This window comes from Eschscholzia californica, unplaced genomic scaffold (assembly GCF_041429995.1).
Source record: "Eschscholzia californica isolate CP2 unplaced genomic scaffold, dmEscCali1.0.p SCAF_5, whole genome shotgun sequence".
In the NCBI taxonomy this organism is placed as follows: Eukaryota; Viridiplantae; Streptophyta; class Magnoliopsida; order Ranunculales; family Papaveraceae; genus Eschscholzia; species Eschscholzia californica.
This window is the reverse complement of record NW_028238472.1, coordinates 12,307,595-12,327,979: the sequence shown is the minus strand read 5'-3', so window position 1 is coordinate 12,327,979 and position 20,385 is coordinate 12,307,595. Positions and strand designations below refer to the sequence as shown.

The window sequence follows — 20,385 nt, the reverse complement described above, 5'->3', positions numbered from 1 at the left end:
TGTTCAAAACATATGTATCATAAAAATGTGAACATAGAGTAATGTTAATAACAAAAAGGAGAGGGAAGATATCCATACTTCGTTGTCCACGTGATGTGTTGGTGAATCCTCCACGAAATCAAAATCGACCAAAACTAAAGAAAAAGTACAGTACTAGATAGTACATCAAGACTCACCATAAAACAATAGGAGAAAGATTTGGGGGTCTGCCTAAAGAAAAAATTTAGCTAGTAAGAACTGTCTCACAATTATGTAACATAAACTAGATGTGGGTGAGACGGTTAAAGAGCAGAAGCAATTCTAAAACTTAGATGATGCTAAAGCCGCTAAGTCTGGTAAAATGGTCGAGAGGGCAAGAGACTCGCCAGAAGGATCAATGTATGTATGAAACATCCGGTGAGGTGTTGAACCAAAACCAAAGGGAAAGTCAAAAGTTTTCAGTAAGTGAAGGTTTAGACGACCCTTCCCACCTCTTTCTCAAGGGAATGTATGGTTTCGCTCAAAAGAGTGTGTCTACCTAGTCTATCATCACTAGCTACACATGTCTCAAGTAAAAGTAACATATTAGGCGAAAAAAATTATGGGGGGATTAGAGGGTTTATTAAATTGTTTTTCGGGTTAGATATAAACTTATATTCAAGACACTTTCAACAAATTTCCAATCTTATAACCTAGTACTATGTGGGCAAGAAGTTGGATCTCTCTCTCTCTATCTCTCACTCAGATACACACACTTGCATTTTTACTAATGAAATGCATCTCCTTTGAATTAAAACTTGAAAATGAAAGCTTCCTTTATTAACAATACATCAATGAGCTATTTATATTCAAAATCCTAAACTCAAGCAAGTCTCCCAAAATAGCTTGTTCTTCTCCTCCTCTTCATTCATCTTCTCTCCCATTGAACCAATATCAATAGTTGTTTGATCATCTTTTTTCTCCAAGTTTTCTGATCCTATCTTCTGACAATCCCTCCTAGAGTCCATGACAGTACTACTATCATCCTCATCATCACTACCTTCTTCATCTTGACCATGATTCTGTTGATTTTCAGTATCTGGGTACCCACTAATACAAGACTCAGCATCATCATCTGTAATAGTAGCAATATTATGGTCAAATTCTGTTTCAGAATCTCCACTTGACTCAACAAGGAAGAAAGAGGAGACATCAGGGACATCTTTCAAATCCATGTTCTACTGCAAATGAAGGGAAGTATCAAAAGATCATAATGTTAAGATGCTAGGGAAGTATTGCTCTCTCTCTCTCTCTCCCTCTCTCCCACTATATATATATATATATATATATATATATATATATTATAAAAGAGGAAGTGTGATTGAAGGTTGATGACAGATCCATTTTCATTATCCCATTTTAGGTATTTTCTGTCCTTATCTGAATTTTAGTTAAAGAGACAAAGAATTAGAAAGGCACCTAGAGTGGTGGGGAGTTGCCTTTCTAGAAGAAAGCCAAAATATTGTCATGGTGTGTGTTTGTTTTAAGTTAATGAAGTTCTATAAATTTGACCTTTTTTTGGTTCCTTGATGTAACATACTACCTTGGTCCATATGGGTGGACAACAACAATTATATTTGTTTGTATATATGTTACCAAGAGTGATGATGCTATGCCCGGCCAATATCCCGGCCGGGATTCAGCCGGGCATAGGATCATTAATCATGTTACCAAATATATTCAGAACTATTGATTTAATCGACAAATATCTCGACCGGAGAAACTAGAGTTAGTATCTTACCGTTGGAAAAAGGAAAGATATCTCCATAAAGTGAAATAAAATAGTAATAACCGATCACTACCCGAAGTTCTTGTTCTATTGGATAGCTTCGACGTCTCCCTAGCATCCATATGAGAATCTTCTTGCCGTGGTTCTTCTACCGCTCGACGTCTCCCTAGCATCCATATGAGAATCTTCTTGCCGTGGTTCTTCTACGGTTCTACCGCTCGTTGCTTTCTTTCTTCGTAAACAATAAACTCCGACTGGAAAAGGAGAATCTGTCTAATTCATTGAAGATAAACCAGTATATAACCAGCAAAAAAATACTAAAATGTACATACTAGAAGATATTGACAACCAAACTTCCTCAAAAGGTGAAAGATTTTTATTGATTTTCGATTTGTTTTGTACACTTTGTAGGGAAAGGATGAGAGTAAAAATAGACTCTTGTTCATTTGGATCCTATATTTCATGAATATGCAAATAGTCAGTAGTAACCTAAGGAAATGTTTATCATGCACCAAATAGAAGAGTAGCCCATTTATACGACGATTATGAACACAGCAGAAGCTCCTTTGATATATATATATATACCTTACTTTGTAGTCATTCTCAAATAAACAAGAGTTTCTCTAACTTGATTGTTGTGACCGCCGATGTATCTTAAGGGTTGGTAGGTGCCGAAAAGAGAAAACCATTTACTTGAGGCAGCATCTGAAGATGAAAAAACAGATCTCGACTTCGTAAGCACAAACAGAGATAATGTCATAATTCATCACCATAAGTCTTATCTCAATAAAGGTTAATTTGTTTAGATTATGATAAGCTGATTCGACTATATGTATGACGTCAACTTCTTGATTTCCGGTAAGTCCCAAACAAGTATAAAATTTCCGGTAAGGTTGCAATAAGGTCCTTCGACTAAATGTATCATGTATGACATCAACTTCTTAGTTTCTAAGTCATACATGGAATCAACTACGGCTTTAACACGTTCAGAGTATTCAACTGTAGATAACAGATTGTTATCAAGAAGAAATAAAGAGATGCGCCAATTCCATATCTGGATTCAACATAGTAGGGAAAACAATATACTATATCTCAGAGGTGTTATCTCATTGACAATTTTGGTTTTAAGCTAACTCTATATTCATGACTTAATCATTTATGAATTACACGGAAAATTATCCTGATGTCAAACATATCATTTTAATGTTTATCTCTCAATAGACATTAATGTTTGAAGTCTTCAAAAATCGAAAGTAAGCAACACACCTCAACCAGTGTTGTATGCATCGCAACTAGAAGAACTCCAAATGGAACTCATCACCTAGCGTTCTGCAATAGATAACAATAACAATATCAGTATGCAATAGACAACACACCATTTCCATGCCTGCCGAAATTTAACTAAGTTTCTCTTAACAATGCCTTGTCGAGGATATAAAATTCGAAATATTTCCATTTCCGTGCCTACAGAAATTTCCACAGAAACCGAAATTTCATTCCTTGGTTGAGACCCAGCCTCCACGCCCTACGAGAAGGCAGACTGGTGGCGACTCAACATCTCCAACTTCACATACAAAACTCATAGATTCGGGAAACAGTGACTCACAATAAATGAAGACAATGATAAGAGAGTGAAGTTCGAGCTCACAATATACAACACGTTTGCAGTAAGTTATTCATAAATTGCTATAGTCAAAAACAGAGTTCTGATGTTGAACTATTTCTATCCGTAAAATGTTCACCGCAGAAATAAAATTTACAGGGTCGTACACAAAGAAACAAAACAATGAATGGACAAAATGCTCTCGCAGTGTACTATGAACAAATGATGTCAACACTCAACAGAAAAATCAATGAAATAATAATCAATGTCGAAATGAACTTCTATGGTACATAAATTACAATTGATAGCGGTGCACCTGCACCAGTATGGAAGAGTTTTAGGATTTGAATCCCAAGGCCAGCCAGTAGTTCCCCTAAGATATGATAAGATGGAGTATCATACATAAACATCAAATAGGTTTCTATCCATTCACAGAATTTTGCTGATACTTCAGTAATTCCCATACTTTCACAGTTGAGTGACTGCTCTGTATTCTGCTTCGGTGGCTTACGTGCAACTCAATATAGTTTGCTCTGTTTTTTGTCTCTCTTGAGCTGTACCTTTAACTTCTTACCTCCTGTTTGGTATCCATTCATCACATTAATGGCAGACCGGGCTGCTTCTGGTAAATCATAACTGACAAAGCCTGCAAGAGGAAAGTCGTTTCATTTTAGAACACCAAATATCTTTCAGATTCATAAGAAATTCTAGAAGGGGCACTTACCAAAACACTTGGTAAGACCGGTTGATTTATCAACAAACACCTTAGCACTTAAAACCCTACCAAAGCGCTGAAAAGCAATGGCAAGCTCTTCATCACCAAATTCTGGTGGAATATGATATATAAATAGATTAGCACCCGCAGGACCTTCAACTTGTAGTCCAGAATTTCTCCTGATGCTCGAAGACAATGTTGAGTTGTAATTCGTGCTTCCAGGAGAGACCGTATCATGCGAATTATTTGAATGCCCTTGATTTATCATTCCACCAGGATAGAACATAGGATACTGAAGACCACGTATAGCAGGATATCCAGACCTTATATAACCGGAAGGCCCCAGAAGAAAACTTCTAGGTGATACATCAGGTGCAAGATCAGGTGAGAGTCCATCAACTGCATTTACTCGGTTAAATGGGGGAACCATGTTACGGAAACCGGGTTGAATCTGCATTAGTGGCATTGGGTATAGCATGAGTCCATAAGTTCCAAGTGACTATAGATATAACGACATAACAAGCTTTGCTACGTTTATTCACGCAGACCAGTATTTAAATTACTACGAAAGTTGCAACCGAAGTAATAGGCTAATAGCAGAAGCATTGATCCAGTATTCCTCGTAAGTTATGTATAAAAGTAAGCATAGTTTACCAGACCTGGTAGCCATATCCATTGTAAAGAGGAATGTGACCCATGGGTAAAGCCCCGAACAGTGAAGGATGCTGCGTCAGAGCAGTACTTGACAAACCAGAAGCTTGGATTTGAGCTTTCTGAGTTTTTCGAGCTTGCCTTTCCTTCTCGGTATCTGCCCCTTTGACAACTAGCGGGATACTTGAACCCTACAATGAAGCAATTTAAACCCACAAGGCCACAACATTGTAAATATTGCAACATATACGGACAAAATTTCATCCAAATATAAAAATAGCATAAATAATAACAGACCTCCATCTTGTACTTTCCATTGATGGCCTCCAACGCTACAAGAGCTTGTTCTTTGGTCTCGTACTTCAAAAAGGCACATCCTGATTAAAAAATAAGTGGGCAAAACATTTGAAGTGTAGTTTGTTTCCACGATTTCAACAAGCCACGAACAACTAAAGCACCAAATGGATCAGAGGAGTAATTAGGCGAGAGAAAACGAACGTGGCATATACCTTTGCTTGTCTGTTGAGAACCTCTTAGAATTTGTAAATCTTTGATACTTCCGTATTTTGAAAATAAGGTCAAAACTTCAGCATCAGTGACATTCTTTGGAAGCATACCAACAAATAGCTTGTGTTCTGTGACAAACAGATTACAGTTCTATCAAAGTAAATAAAGAAAACAAAAATGTAGCTACTATACTAGTCCTTTATGAGTTAATGATAATACTAGGACAAAAAAAAAAATGAGACGAAATCGCCAAAAGAATAAACAAACAAATTGAACAATAAGAAATCCCGTACCTAGCCTTTCCAACTCGCCATCTGCATACTTCACTTGCAATGGACTAGATGCCTGAATCAAACAGAAGGAACATAATATAATCCAACCAGGGCAGACAATGCTAAAGATTTCTCGTAATTCAACAGAACCGAATATTCATTCAGATCAAGGATATGAAATTGATGTAAGCCAGTTTAGTCCGAAAAGTAGTATAGGCGAGGCTTGCTTCACATTATAAAGTGACTACCACCCTCTCGCACAACCGATGTGGGACTAACCAACACCTTCATACTGATCTAAGATCATCTAACCATAGTTCAAATTGAAAAGTCTAGAGAAACAATGATCAAATTCTAAACTCACCCCAGGTAGTGTTTTTTTATTATGAAAAGCATTAACTGCCTTCTCAGCTTCTTGCCTTGATGGACATATCAAAAAACAACAACCTGCAAATACTCACAAGTCAGAAATGAAAAAAACAAATCTATTTTCTAGGGTTTCATTTAACAATCCCAACCACAAAATATATATACCAAATAAGATCAAAAACTACTTAAATCACACATTCAACAATCCAAAATGCAGGATTAAAAAAAAAAGTTACTACTAATTTCAAGAATAAGAAAATGAAACAAACCTCGTGAAATTCGAGTTGATTTATCTTTAATAATATTGATTTCATCGATGAAAGCAAATTCGTTGAATATAGAGAGAAGTTCAGCTTCCGTCATGTGTTTAGGAACTTGACCAACAAAAAGCTTAACACTTTCTTCACTTGAAGAAGAGGTTAGACTACTATTTGTATTTGATTCCGCCATGAATGCCGAACCTTTCTCTGGTTCAAAATTTGATGGATTTTCTTCTCGTTTTCTAACTTCCAAAATTGGGCCAAATGAAAGATTTTGGAGGACAAAGTTTGGTTTCCGTGCTATTATTTATAAGTAGACGTTTCTAAATGCCCTCAAATTTATTTTTAAATTATCCAAATTATTTCATGTTTGTTTGTTTTTTTTTTTTGTTGAGGTAATTTCATGTTTGTTTGCGAGTGTTAAAAAAAAAAATACTCCTTCCCTCGAACTTGGTGGGAAATTCAAATTATTAAGGAGACTTTATTTTTTCTTTGGGAAGTTTTATAAGGCCTCCCCAATTTTGTTAAAAGGCCTCCCCATGAACCATTTTACTTGCTAAATTATCACTGAGGGGAGGCCTTTTAACAAAAATGAGGGGGCCCTATAAAATTTCCCTTTTTCTTTATTTACCATCTATTATATTAAAACAGGTCAGTCGGTTATCCAGGGGATAAGTCTGACCGTCCATTTTATTTTAGAGATTTTGTTGGGAACACATCCGACGGATGATTTTATTTTAGAAGGGTATCTATGCAAATCAACTAAAATTGGTTAGAGTAACTACTACCCATATATTTCTCTTTTTTTTTTTTCCTATTCAGTAGAAAAAACCAATCTCTCACATCTACTTTATAGTTCAGGCTTCAATAGTTCAGGCTTCAATGAAATATTATTTTTCTTTTTCAAATGTAATTCTCTTTTTTTAAATGTACAATGAAATATTATTTTCTTTTTTAAATGTAATTCTCTTTTTTTAAATGTAAATAGTTTAGTATTTGATTGCTCCTCTTTGTTGTTTAATGTATAATTATTGTGTTTCTCTAAATGTAAAATGACTATTCAACTGTTACAATATTCTTAACACGACGGCGCAGCCAAAAGGGATCTACCGCGTCCGTAGGACGCGGTGGGAACCTAGTTAACATCTAAATCCATTCTACCTAATACATATGTGATTCTTGAATGGGTTATGTCCCAAATGACCCCTACTTTATGACCAGCTTTATGCGTAGCCCCCTATTTTATCAAAAATATCTAGATGGCCCCCTTTTTCGTTACCTTTAGATGTCCGTTAACACTCTTTCTTCTATCTCATCACCTCTCTCAGCCACGTCAAATCTCTCTCGTGCACCTCTCTCTGCCACGTCAACTTAATTTTTTTTTCTTTCTCTCCAGCTCACCTCTCTCTTCTCCGGCAAAGGTCGTCAGCCGAAAAATTTTCCTTTCGCCGGAGGTTTGTTGAACCAGACCCTCGAAGGTCGGGTTCAAATCTGGTGAACCAGACCTCCGACGAAGGGAAACACCTTCGTGTGGAGTGTTTAGAGAGAGAGAGAGGAAAGAAATTTCTTTTTTTTAAGGTCGTCATCTGGCGATCTTTGCCGGAGAAGAGAGATGTGAGGTGGAGAGAAAAAAATTAAGTTGACGTAGCAAAGATAGATGATGTGGCAGAGAAAGGTGGCAAGAGAAATGACGTGGCAGAGAGAGGTGATGAGATGGAGGAGTGAGAGTTAACGGACATTTAACGGTAACGAAAAAAAGGTCATCTGGGTATTTTTGATAAAGTAGGGGGCTACGCGTGAAGCTAGTCATAAAGTAGGGGGCCATTTGGGAAATACTCCTTCTTGAATTCAGTAGGAAAAAAACAGTTAAAAAGAAAAGTTTTGTGTTGGTTAAAATTAAAGCATCTCCAATGGGACACTCTAACAAACACTCTAAAAGTCCTAGTTGTCAAGGGCCAATAGAGATTCTCTTTCCAAAATGTCAATATAGAGACACTCTAATTTTTGTTGGTCTCCAATGGAGATCTCTAAAGTGTCTGTACTTAATACACATGTCCTTCTTCAATTCAATTGATAAAAAGTAGTTGAAAAGCAAGATTTTTATTGGTTGAAATTTAAAAGTAACACTTAGAGTGTCTCAAGGAGACACTCTCATTTTAGAGTTTCTCTCTCTAGACACTCTACAATAAATGTGTCCACCTCATATTATAGTGTCTAATAAAGTGTTCCATTGGAGATGATTTTTTAACAAAAACTTCAAAAAGTCTATGTGGCACTCTAAGTGTTAGAGATTGAGTGTCCCATTGGAGATGCTCTTATAGAGTGACACTTAGAGAGTCTAAAGAAGACACTCTAATTTTGAAGTGTTTCTCTTGAGAGTCTCTATATTAAATGTTCCACATCATCATGGAGTGCCAAATAGAGTGTCTTATTGAAGAGGGTTTTTTGATAAAATTTCTAAAAATTCTAAGAGGGTGTTTGATTTTTAGCACTTCTTAGTGCTACCACTTACCAAGTGACATCACTTAGTAAGTGATGTCACTTGTAAGTGATATGACATTTGTTTTCTATCATTTCTAAGTGCTTGATTTTTGTATTTGTATTAATTCTAAATGTCATAAAATTGAGAAATTGTTTATTTTAACTTTAAAGTATTTACATATTAGCATTTCATACTAATTCATTATGCTCGCGAGTTTGGATACGAGAATTACGATTTATGAATGCTTTATGTCGAAAATATTAACCTCAAGTAATTAAAAATTATGAAGGAGAAAGAACTTACGTTGCATCATGGAGTTTGGGTGGTTCCGTGATTAATGAAGGAAGAGATGTGAAAAAAATTTAAGAGAAAAGTTTAGGTGAAAGATGAGTGAAGAAGGAAAATGATCATTGATAAAGTCATAAAATTTTTTTTTTACTTATCAATTATTTTCTTCTTAAGTTATAATTACATTGGTAATTATTATATTCGGTAGGGATAAAAATGTCTTTTTTAGCACTTACTTTGACCCCACTTACAAGTGATATTCACTTATTAAGTGAAAAAACAAACAGCCTAAAATTGCCGACCCGCACTTTAACTACTAATAACTACTAATAATTTCCATACTTTTATAACCTTCTCACTTTCCTTCTTCCAGTCTTCTTTTCAAACATGTATTATTATTTATCTCATGTCCTTTGACAAAATATATCATACTCTGGTCTCTCTGGCACTAATTTTCCATTATAGAATAAACCCTTTCTTTTTATAATTTTTGATTGTATGTTGTATGCATCACATGAAAATAACGATAACCCATGTCATATAATATATTTTGATGTTTCAATACCTTTGTATATAATAAAGTACATATCTTTGCAGTTCCACTGTCGTCCGTCGGGTACCTCTACAATCTTGGAGGTCTAGAGACTCATACTTGTATGGTTATGGATAAGGTATATATACCTTCTTGTATTATCTTATGAAGGGATGATATTCCCTTTTGCATCAATTATAGTGAGAAACAGGAACCTTGTGAAATATCCATAAAGATGGCAACAATTCAGGGGAGGGAAAAGCCTAAATCTTGAGCTAATAGCTGGAGACAGTAATCAAGTGATATGTAGTTGTACCTAAACCCTAGAATCCAGTGAACATAAACAAACTTGCACCCACCTAACTCTAAATTTCAAGTTTCCAGCCCATCGAAGTCAGATATTTCAAGAGTTTTCAAACAACAATGAAATCACAAACTCTATAACAGCTAAGAAGAAGATGGCAACATTGTCTGTAAAGCAATAAAAATATTTTTTGTCATTTATTTCTTTGATCCAATAATAAATTTTTTTTTGTTGTTGCATATTGATCCAATAATAATTAATTCATACATATTTTGAATGTCCACAAAGTTCAAAATTGTCGCATTTTTCTGATACAAGTTAATGTAATAAATGTTACTTCTCTAGTATACTAAAAACTTGTCGTATTGTTTATCTAAAACAATTATAAACTAATAAAAATTCTTTTTCAATATTGAAGGATAGATAGCTAGATTTTTAGTTTATCTTTTCAATGTAGATTTTTAAATCTGTTTTAAATTCAGAAGTTTATTTTTGTTTTAGAGACAAAATTTTAATTCTTTTTTAAAACCCGAAGTTGATAAAACAAGAACAGTAATACTAAAAGAATAAGAGATCAGAAAATCGTCAAGTCGAGTAATTTTTGTCCTTAAAGACAATTTCTGTTACTTCTCCTACCAACATAAATGGTGTTTGTCTCCTACAATAAAACGGTGTTACCTTTCATAGATTATATGATACGTCTAGTTTCCGAAAACTTGTCGAACTACGAGTTAGTAATGCAAACTTCTAACGACCTAGATGACTGCTTAGAACTTTAATGCTCTGGAAATGCTTATAATGTTGTTGTAGTTGTACGTTGTTTCAGAATTCGTCTGGTATATATATATATATATATATATATACAGACAGTGAACATATACAAGCCACACTACAGCATATGTCCCCAACGGGCTTCTATGATGAATGCCCAGATGTGGACCGTAGGATCTCCAACGACCATGTCCGCCCAATGTCTTCATCATTGGATCTCCAACGGATCTATGTGAATAGTTACAATGATCCGATCTGTTGGATCACGATATCATAATTGCCTTGCCCCTTAATCTCTCTCCATCTATTCATCGTTGGATTACATCTCAAATTGGAAAATAAATTTTTTCAATCGTTTCTCGCGACGATGCGTACATGCGACATGCAAAACACGCCATTAAAGCGCCCAATGTGCCCATTCTCCAACTTCGCGCGGGTGTGCAGTTTGCGTGGTTTGCACCAACTTGGGAAAGTTATTATATGGAAAGAATTTCTCTCTTTACTTTTCGATGTGGGACTATATAGTCACACATAGTGTTGAGTCAAGTATTGGTCAGCTTTGACCAAGTCAAAAGGTCAACAGAGTGGCCAGGAATGAAATAGTTAGACCCTCTTCAAAGCCATGAGGGAGGTGGATTCGAAAGAGCTTTGCCACTTGAGCCCTGATACGGGAGGCCTTTTTTAGGCACCTTTGGACCCTGCACCGAATAAAAGGCAAGAAGCGGAAAGGTGAATCAGAGCCAACTTTAATAAGAGCGCTGCTTTCGTATCAGAATCATGGAGGAAGGTATGCAAAGTAACCTCGGCACCTTGAGTCGCACTTTGTCTTGAGGCAAGAGAGGAGCTAGATCTGAGTCAGCTCCTGAGCCTGCCCTGCCTGGAAGCGCAAAGAAGAGGTATCAACCAAAGTAAGCTCAGCATCCTCGAGCTCAAACATTCGTGAAGGACCAACAATGATGTGGAAGGTCATGTATATCCAAAGACCCATTTTAAATACATGAATTTTATGTGTCAGAGGATTTGCCAGTGTTAGAAGACACACACTCATCTAATATTATCCTCCAAACGACCATGGACATGTGGCTACCATCAAGACGGATGTCTTACCATTGCATCATCTCAGGCTCACAGTGACATAACTCGTACAAATCTATAAAACATAGCAAGTTTGCTCTAAAAAGAGATTGAAGGCAATCTCCTATACTCAAACTTTTGAATTCTTTCTTAAAATTGCAAAAAACACTGACTTGAGCGTCGGAGTGTCTTCTTTGTTTTCGCAGCTTTACCCACACACATACGATCAGAATCAGATGAAGAGTTCAATATCTGACTAGAGATCTTGATCATCCGGAAGATATTTGAAAAACCCACTTTCTGACATGACAAGTCTTCGCTATGTATAGTCAAAGATGATTGATGATTATGATTTACAAATCGTGAAGATGAATTGTGGATTTGAAATCGATTTATTATAAGCTCTCTAATAATATATTTAGGTTCAATTATTATTTTCTTTCTTGTATATATTTTCTAGTTAGAGTTTTTTTGTTATTCTGATATTTCTTTTATTAGTAACATATGCTGTAAAAAAACATATCTGAGAAAATGTGAATGATTTAGGTTCTGAAATCGACTATCTATTTTTTTATTTCTCAAACGATATGAAAGTATCAATGTGATTCCTTTCCCTCTCTAGAATATTTTGAAGATCGAGCTATTGAAATCGATTTGATTTCGTATTTTATTTAAACTCAAAGTAGTCGATTTAGGAGCTGATGTTTTTTGGTCTTGTTTTTCGATGGTTTGGATTTTATTTAACTTTTAATGATTTGGTTTATTGATTTGATCTTTATATCGGTTTGCAAAAGTTTATCAATGATCTTATTCATGTATCAGTTTCAAAAGTTTATCTATGATGTTGTTTCTGATCTCGTTTATGATATGTTTGTGATCTCATTTCTATATGTTTACAATCACTTGATATTTTTGTGATCTATTTAATTTGATATCTTATTTTTGATGAGTTTTCTGATATCGTTTAATGTTTCTGATAACTGTGGTTATTAGATCTTCATTATTTCGGTTTAATTTTTTCTAGTTTGTGACTAAAAAAGGTGATCTAAATGTTCGATTCAAACTCTTGATTGTGTTTCTACAAGTTGTTGTTTGTATTTATGTAATAAAAATAGTACTTTATCAAAAGTGTAAAATGAAAAAAGACAAATAAACAGTGGAAATTTGGGAAGAAAATAAAGACTAACATACGATCAGAATCAGATGAACAAACCTGACAGAGCCCCTTCAAACAACGAGAAGAAACACAAACACAAGCGCACACGTTCCTAGGGGTGGGAAAAAAGGCCCGCGATCTCGGATCCGTCCATAAATCTCCTGAGTCCGATGTGTCTGTGAGACGGGCACGGACAAAAGGCTCTAACCGGCCATCAATCCGAGTCCGACCAATAAGCTCGAAAGATTGATATTTTCGACTTTCTTAGACATTTAATCGTATATAAATAGTTATAATCAATTAATATACTTGTTAGCATTTAAGCTCCACACTTACACGTATGTGCAATGGAGAGACTACGTCTCTTATTTATAAAGTTTTGTATCTCTTTCTTGTCAAAGAGTTTGCAATATGGGACTATATTATCGTTACAAAATAAGTTTTGGTCTCCACATTTTAATCTTACATCACTAGTGATAAAGAGAAAATTTTTTTTATAAAAGAATTGAGGGGATAGAACACTGTTTGGGTTACGTTTATGGGTTTTGCTTGCGTGAATCTTAATGAGTGTCTTTTATGGACACTTAAACAAAAAAAACTAAGTATTGTGTCCGAGCCTGACCAATTTGATACCCGGATTGCCGGACAATTTAGGCGGGTTCGGACGGGCAATGGACAATCAAATTTTGTCAAGTGCACGCCCGATTTGTTCGGATGTCCGTGTCCCCGGACCGGAAGAGCAAGTGATTGTGGACTACCCGTCCGGTCGGTTTCCCACCCCTACACGTTCCTTGGATTAGTGGATCAAATGGGTGAGTCTCCCGAACCCGTATATAACCCGCGATTAAAAATCTGAATTTTAGAAGGAAAATACAGGGTTTTAGCTCTAGCTTTTTTTTTGACGCAAGCTCCTTCGATTTCTCGCAGCTCGTCGAACTCCGTTGATGAAATCAGTGAGCAGCTGAGGTATATTTATCTCTCTCTCTCTCTCTAAAACTCCATTTAATGTTTCATAATCTCCTTTCAACTCAGAAAAAGCATTCGAATTAGAATAGACATATTTATAAACCCTAGAATCTTTCTTCCTTTTTTTTAATAACTGATTCTAGTTTTTGTATCAACCTAGGGTTTTATTTACTTAACAAGTTTCGCCTCCATTATAGTCTATGTTGTTGAGTCTTAATATTTGTATGATGCTTGGCTAATCCAGGAATTTAGAAATTTGGGGAGTTGATTATTGCATCAAATCATGCCTAGGTAAGTTCATTTCTTCCTTTTTCTCAAATGCCGATTCCTTGATATCTCCTCATGATAATTTTTTGAATGTAAATTTGATCTGATTATTGGTATAATTCTTACTTTTCTGTTTTCTTTTTCTAAATTTACAGATACTACTGTGATTATTGCGATACTTACTTGACTCATGATTCAGTGAGTTTTCATTCTTTCATCTTTTTTTTTTCTATAGGGTATTTGATGTGTTTTTATTGCTAGCTCATAACGATTCAAAAGAAGTTTCACTGTAACAAATTGTGATACATAATGAACAAGAAAAATGCGTATTCAAATTTCAGAATCGAAACATAAGATAGACCAACTTTACTTCTTTTGTTTGCTTAGACTTGTTTTATTTGTCAATTCATTTCATGTCTTCTATCAACGATAGTCATGTTTACTTTAAGTAGTTGGGCTCGGGAGCATAATGCTCTAGCCACCTGGGTACTCTAAGATACTTACTACATGTCAGCCAGCCATAATGGCTTCCGAGGTTGACAAAAAATCAAAAGAAACTATGTTCGCCGGCCCACAAGTAACCCCTTCTTTTGGTGAAATAGATGATTGACTTGGCGCCCACTTTCTTCTCTTTCTTGGGTCTCGGCTTGGGATGGGGGAGCCCAATTTCACGGGAGTTACTCGTGGAGAGACTCGTCCATCTTGTATAAATTTTATTCATCTTCTGTAAATTTACACTTCTTATAACAACGATATATGCTATTGGTTGGCTATGTGTATGTTCCATTCAATTGATATTCTTGGCTATTGGCCTCTTAAAATTTGTTTTGAAGATTAAAGTGTTATTCTAACTCTCTAGTTCTTTATTTTCAGCCCTCTGTTAGAAAACAGCACAATTCTGGATATAAACACAAGGTAAATTGATATCACTATTTAGCTTCCTTAGGTTTACATGGATCTCATTTTTCTCTGTTGCTTGAATCAGGCAAATGTCCGGACCTATTACCAGCAGTTTGAGGAGCAACAAACCCAAAGTTTGATTGATCAGAGAATTAAAGAGCATCTGGGGCAAGCAGCATTCCAACAAGTTGGAGCAGCTTTTAATCAACATCTCGCCGCTTTTCCCCGACCTGGTCTTCTTGCTCGACCGCCGCCTGGTATGGCAGGTATGCCTATGCCAGGTGCACCATTACTTCCTGGGATGAGGCCACCTGTTCTGCCTCGTCCAGCTGGCATGCCGGGTTAGTTGCACTATCTGCAATTTTTAATTAACTTTAACTTCTGACTTCTGTGATTAAAGATTATTAAGTAATCAACTAGTATGAGATGTCCTTTAGGAATACTACATGCTATTGAACACATTTGTACAAATATGATCTAATTATTTGATTGTTTCTTTTGTTCTAAATTTCAAAATTTTCTATACAGCCTTTGCATGAAACTTGATTCTGGAACGACATACTCCCCAATTTTGATATGCAATGAAACTTAAATATGAGATGTCCTTTAGGATTGATCGATAGATGCCACTGATTTTGTGCTTGTTGGGGCATATCTGCATATGTTCTTGCTTTCTAATTTCTATATCTATACTGATGCAGGCCAAGTTTTTTAAAGCGGCGAAGTTTAGGCCAAAAGTACGATGTAGAGAACAGTAGGTTCTGGGATCATCGAACTTAACATGTAATTATCCCGACCTTCAGGACACCTTTAGTAGAAAACCCTCTTCCGTGCTTCCCCAAGTTTTAGTATGAATCCTTACTTGAATTGATTATACCGTTATTTATCTAGTTGAAGAATGCTATGTATGCCACATCCTTCTAACCATATGCTGCTCCTAACACTCAATATAGGAGCTGGAAAAATATTTTCTGGTAAAATCTGTTAAATGCAATTCCGGGCTTTCCTAGCATTCTTAAATCAAAGGAAGCTGCTTTTAAGTCCAAATTTGTTAGGAAGATATTAGCATAGATAGTGACTCTTATGTGTCATTTCACCAGACCAGTCTAGACACTACAAACTAATTTTTTCTCGATCACTCCACTTTTAAAGCAACTAGTAAATCCCTTATCTTCACAAATGAAAGAGAAAAATGTAAGGAGCATATGATCTTTATTTAGCTTTACCACTCGTTTGTCTCAAGAGTGCCATACCTCGTAGTAGATAGGTTCTTTCGAATTATATTTCAATAATCATCTTTCCTTGGGGTTTGCAGGTTATGGTGGTCCAATGCCATCAATGGCCCCGCCTGGTGCTCCTTCCATGCCCATGCAACTTAACAGTCTGCCAAGGCCTCCCACCTTGGCTCCTCCACCAACGGTGCCAGGGGCACCAGCTCCCAGTTCAAATGGTGCTCCTAATCCAGGATCTACATATCAAGCCAATCCAACGACGCCACCAACTAGTGGAGGTTTTGATGCTTATAACATTAACAATGCTTCCTCAGGTATACACATTCAACTCAATATAGGATATATTTATATAAAAATAGTATATATATGTATTTTGTGGCCACCACTTCAGGGAGTACTATTTGGGTTGCGGGGAATACAAGGCTTTAGTAGGAAAATCTGATTGACAAAGTCTTGTATGTCCCCCCAGTCCTTACCACCACTTATTCTTCACGCTGGCGAAGGATCACCAGTAGACAGCCATTGCAAGCAGCCATTCATTAAAGAAAAACTTCTTCCTCCTCTCCTCCCACACCACCACTGGCCAACCACCACCTTCACCATCATCTTTCTCTCTCTTCTTCCTCCTCTCCTCCCACTCTACCACCACTTTCCGGGGAGCATACAAGACTTCGTCAATCAGATTTTCCCACCCAAAGTCTTTTATGCCATGCATCCAAAATTGTATTCCCCGAAGCGGCGACCATGTATTATATATGTACGTGTGTATACACGAACCTTCAAAAAGTAGTTAAACGAAAGTGACAAAAGGAGGACACACACCATCTGCTAAAGTCTGGTTTTGTTCCATGTAAATCGCGCACTCAAATTCGTTTAAGTCACTTTACAGTGTCCATTTTGTGATCCTATTCTTAGAATAACATGTGATTTTGATATTTTATGTTATTGAATATTTGCTGCAGGTGACCACAATTGAACAAGGACTTAGCTTGCAGTTCACAGATCCATGAGAAGACCCTTCCTCTTTTGTTGGTTGGTTAAAGAGTTTGCTATTTTTATTGGTTACTATGAATGATTCTCGATAACCTGGTATACCTTTTAGTCCAGTCGAAGATTCTATGGGATGAGTTATTTCGTGAAACAAGCTAGAACCTAGACTTGGTATATCCTTTTTCTTCCTCAATTGAGAAGCTTGTGCGCACAAAAAACAGTATTATCAACTTCTGTATGTGTTTGAATAGACAATTTCTAGTACCACCTACATTGTTAATGGAACGACGTTTGTCTCTGTTGTTAGTGCTTGATTTCTAGATGTTATTTAGTGAATAACAAGTCAGAGTTCAAATCCCCAAGATTGACCCAATCTTGGGCAATTTCCTAGTGTTACCTAATGAATGTGAACTTTTTGACAGACAACCTGTTTGTGGGATGAAGATTCAAGTTTTTTGTGATGATAGTTGAGTTGAGAGAGACAGAGGTTATCATTTCTCCCTGACCTTCTAATGAGCTCTATTCTCCTTTCATTATTGTTGTATATATGACTACATATCCCTCTATTTGTCCCAATTTAGTGACAATAGCTCTGTGGGGATGAAGACTCAGATCTAAAGCCTATCTACTAGGCCTTTTCATCCAAAGTATGACCAACCCTAATAATAGGTCCTCAGGCTGAAGTTGTCAATGTCAAGAATTTTGTTTCTGACCTCGAGCTCAAGCGTTCGAAGCTTTCTGGGTTCACCACTCTCCCAAGTCAGCAAAACAATCAATATAAAAGAACCTAATGGTCCATTCCCACTAGAGAGTAATTTCCCTAGATCGAAATATAAAGACACAGCAAAATAAATATATCCCCAAATCCAAAACAGTAATCGAATACAAGTATCAGTCAAGATAAACTTTAACATCAATCCCACTATCTATAAGAGACTGAACAACTGCTCTAATCTTCCCTTCAAACTTATCCCGCTCTCTTGGAGTATAAGAAGCTGTATAAACATCAGCTTCTCTCGCCCTGTCAGCTAAGATTTTACCAACAGCCAAACAAGCAGGTATATCGGCTCTAGATTTGAGAGCAGCTTTGATGTCTTTCGAGTTAGTCCCAGCAACTGCTACTTGCTTACATGTCACTCTATGCGTAAGTGATGCCGAAACGAACCTCTTGGAAATGAAGACATCAAGTGTGAAAGGTTCCATATATGCTATTGTTCGTTGTTTGAACGAAATATGTTTGTTTGGGTTCTTTGATTTCTTCTCCTTCTTGTAAGTGTATGGTCGACTATTATCATCGTCTAGGAAATCCTCCACACCGAAGAAGCTTCTTGGTGCACAATTTGTCTGCAAGAACACATAACAAATAATGAAAAACACCCATTAATCTATAGAGATAACTGGCTATGAGAATATCTTTAAGCTTGGTATATTTTCGAAACACAATTTTGTATAGTCCGATGCGACCTGTAGTTCTTCTAACAGGGCTTCCACTACAACGAGAAGGAATCACGCTACGTCTGTGGTGTTTGGGGCATGGTATCTTCCGTTAACATTTTAAAGTTTAAGAAAGAAGATTCGAATAATAGGAAAGCATAACCAGAAGGAATGGTCCTCACGACTAGATGATTTCTGCACCATAAGCTCCTAACAAGAAGTAAAATAATCAAACCCAAAATGCTTACTCAACCCACCGGCCTTACTACAAAATAGTAATGAAATTTATCAGTTTTCATATTATTATGGAGTTTGAGTTTTCAGGGATACGCACGGGAAGACATAAATCTGAAACTCTCCTTCTGCACATAGGCTCTTCTTAACTACTAAAGTTAGTACATCGTCTGTTCTCCTTTACTACTTAGGCCGAACTACTGATAATCTCTTCTATAGAAGCACAAGTTCGTGGAATACTAACTTGACCACTTCTACGATTCCGATTAAGAGGATTCTGCAAGTTCTAAATAAGGGTGCCCGTGCATATCATATAAGTACTAAGCGGGTAACTACACAAGAACATATGTTGAAGATCAAGAAAGCTGTTCTAGATTATAGAATACCTGCCCATTGTGGAAATTCTTCGTCAAGGCATATGCCATAGGAATACTTTTGTCCCTCTGAAAACCTCCACAAGCAGCCCTTGCGGCCCATGTATTACGAAATACATGCTTGAACATAGTTGACAAACCAAAGAAGCAACTTCAAACAGATAACCACCACCAACTACTATTCACCTGAAACGTGTTAAGGTTAGAAAAAGTCTATCGTTTCTACTTCCAACAAGACACCCGTAGAATTTAAGAATACGAACGCAAGTAATATGGGTATTTGCTTAGAACAAAGTGAAGTCCATTATGACTTCACATTTTTGCAAATTGAAACGATTTGCTATGCTTAAGCTAATTACAAATTGAAACGATTTGCTATGCTTAAGCTAATTAGAAAGAGAAAAAGGGTAAAATCTATTCAATCAGAGCATTTCATTTTCAACGGGAGAAAAGAAGAGAAAGATCACTGTGACATTTCGTCGAACATGTTGAGTACCAACTTAAACAAAATCACAACTCTGATGAAATTCAACACCAAACTATCTCAAAGATTCAAACTTTAAGCTTGAAAAAGTTCAAAACTCGAGTAAACAGACAGATAAATTTAACAGAAGAAGAAGAAATTTCCTATGCAACAAAGGATTCCATAAAGACTTGAAAACCACATGTTACAAAAAAGATGAACTTTATAGGCGATGCTGAGAATAGAGGAAAAAAGAATACTTACAGTGTGAATTCAGAGTTTTAGAGAGAGAAACTCGGGAGATGGCAGGAACAAGCCCTAAACTCAATTGAGGACGGTAATGGTGGTGTAAACCTCTTGAGAGGGTTTAAGGATCTGTTTGGAAGGCAAAATAAGGAGGAGAGAAAATAATGTCTGAGGGAAATAAAAAGTCCGGGGCATTCCGAGAATCGAACTCGGGACCTCTCGCACCCAAAGCGAGAATCATACCACTAGACCAAATGCCCTTAGATGCTGTGTATAAACCATTTAAGACCCCTATTACTATTCTCTCACCGTAATATTTACTTCCCTAAAAAAAGAACAAAAATCAAACCCATATTGCAAAAAGATTTTAAGACCCCAAAGAGCGTGTCCAAGTTATTTTGTATCACCATTTGTTAGGTGAGCATTGGTTGATGATGGCGATTATTTTGGCCTCACGGAAGTTGTATTAATTCAGATATAAGTCGATTATGATTGGTCTAGTTTGTTTTGATCCAGTAACTCAGGATCTCGTTATCAATGAAGTCGCA

The 20,385-nt window shown here is 36.4% G+C and overlaps 3 protein-coding genes and 1 non-coding gene across 12 annotated transcripts; 1 reads left to right on the top strand and 3 right to left on the bottom strand.

The window, feature by feature from the left end:
* Positions 1 to 597: 597 nt before the first annotated feature.
* RBP-DR1 (RNA-binding protein-defense related 1) lies at positions 598 to 6,459 on the bottom strand. 8 transcript variants are annotated; one of them, XM_086643642.1, is made up of 12 exons: positions 6,134 to 6,459; positions 5,860 to 5,942; positions 5,517 to 5,568; positions 5,226 to 5,351; positions 5,014 to 5,093; positions 4,725 to 4,907; positions 4,075 to 4,516; positions 3,667 to 3,996; positions 3,014 to 3,076; positions 2,333 to 2,452; positions 1,760 to 2,020; positions 598 to 1,093 (listed from the first exon to the last, which is right to left on the bottom strand). In XM_086643642.1, the coding sequence occupies exons 1-8, from the start codon at positions 6,312 to 6,314 to the stop codon at positions 3,869 to 3,871; spliced, it is 1,275 nt and encodes a 424-aa protein (XP_086499768.1). In that variant the 5' UTR covers positions 6,315 to 6,459; the 3' UTR covers positions 598 to 1,093; positions 1,760 to 2,020; positions 2,333 to 2,452; positions 3,014 to 3,076; positions 3,667 to 3,868. The 8 variants fall into 8 exon arrangements, with proteins under 8 accessions (XP_086499768.1, XP_086499766.1, XP_086499763.1 ...); XM_086643640.1 differs by having other exon boundaries at positions 1,760 to 2,016; XM_086643637.1 differs by having other exon boundaries at positions 598 to 1,199; positions 1,760 to 2,001.
* A 7,071-nt stretch (positions 6,460 to 13,530) lies between these two features.
* Positions 13,531 to 17,384, top strand: LOC147537139 (C2H2 and C2HC zinc fingers superfamily protein). Its single transcript, XM_086641730.1, has 7 exons — positions 13,531 to 13,697; positions 13,942 to 13,988; positions 14,120 to 14,162; positions 14,838 to 14,879; positions 14,950 to 15,205; positions 16,180 to 16,410; positions 17,059 to 17,384. The coding sequence occupies exons 2-7, from the start codon at positions 13,981 to 13,983 to the stop codon at positions 17,070 to 17,072; spliced, it is 594 nt and encodes a 197-aa protein (XP_086497856.1). The 5' UTR covers positions 13,531 to 13,697; positions 13,942 to 13,980; the 3' UTR covers positions 17,073 to 17,384.
* A 535-nt stretch (positions 17,385 to 17,919) lies between these two features.
* Positions 17,920 to 20,097, bottom strand: LOC147537137 (Ribosomal L18p/L5e family protein). 2 transcript variants are annotated; one of them, XM_086641731.1, is made up of 3 exons: positions 19,856 to 20,097; positions 19,141 to 19,314; positions 17,920 to 18,430 (listed from the first exon to the last, which is right to left on the bottom strand). In XM_086641731.1, the coding sequence occupies exons 2-3, from the start codon at positions 19,255 to 19,257 to the stop codon at positions 17,978 to 17,980; spliced, it is 570 nt and encodes a 189-aa protein (XP_086497857.1). In that variant the 5' UTR covers positions 19,258 to 19,314; positions 19,856 to 20,097; the 3' UTR covers positions 17,920 to 17,977. The 2 variants fall into 2 exon arrangements, with proteins under 2 accessions (XP_086497857.1, XP_086497858.1); XM_086641732.1 differs by having other exon boundaries at positions 19,141 to 19,306; positions 19,856 to 20,006.
* On the bottom strand, positions 20,026 to 20,097 carry TRNAP-UGG (transfer RNA proline (anticodon UGG)). Its single transcript has one exon. It is a non-coding gene; the product is annotated as a tRNA-Pro (tRNA).
* Positions 20,098 to 20,385: the final 288 nt, after the last annotated feature.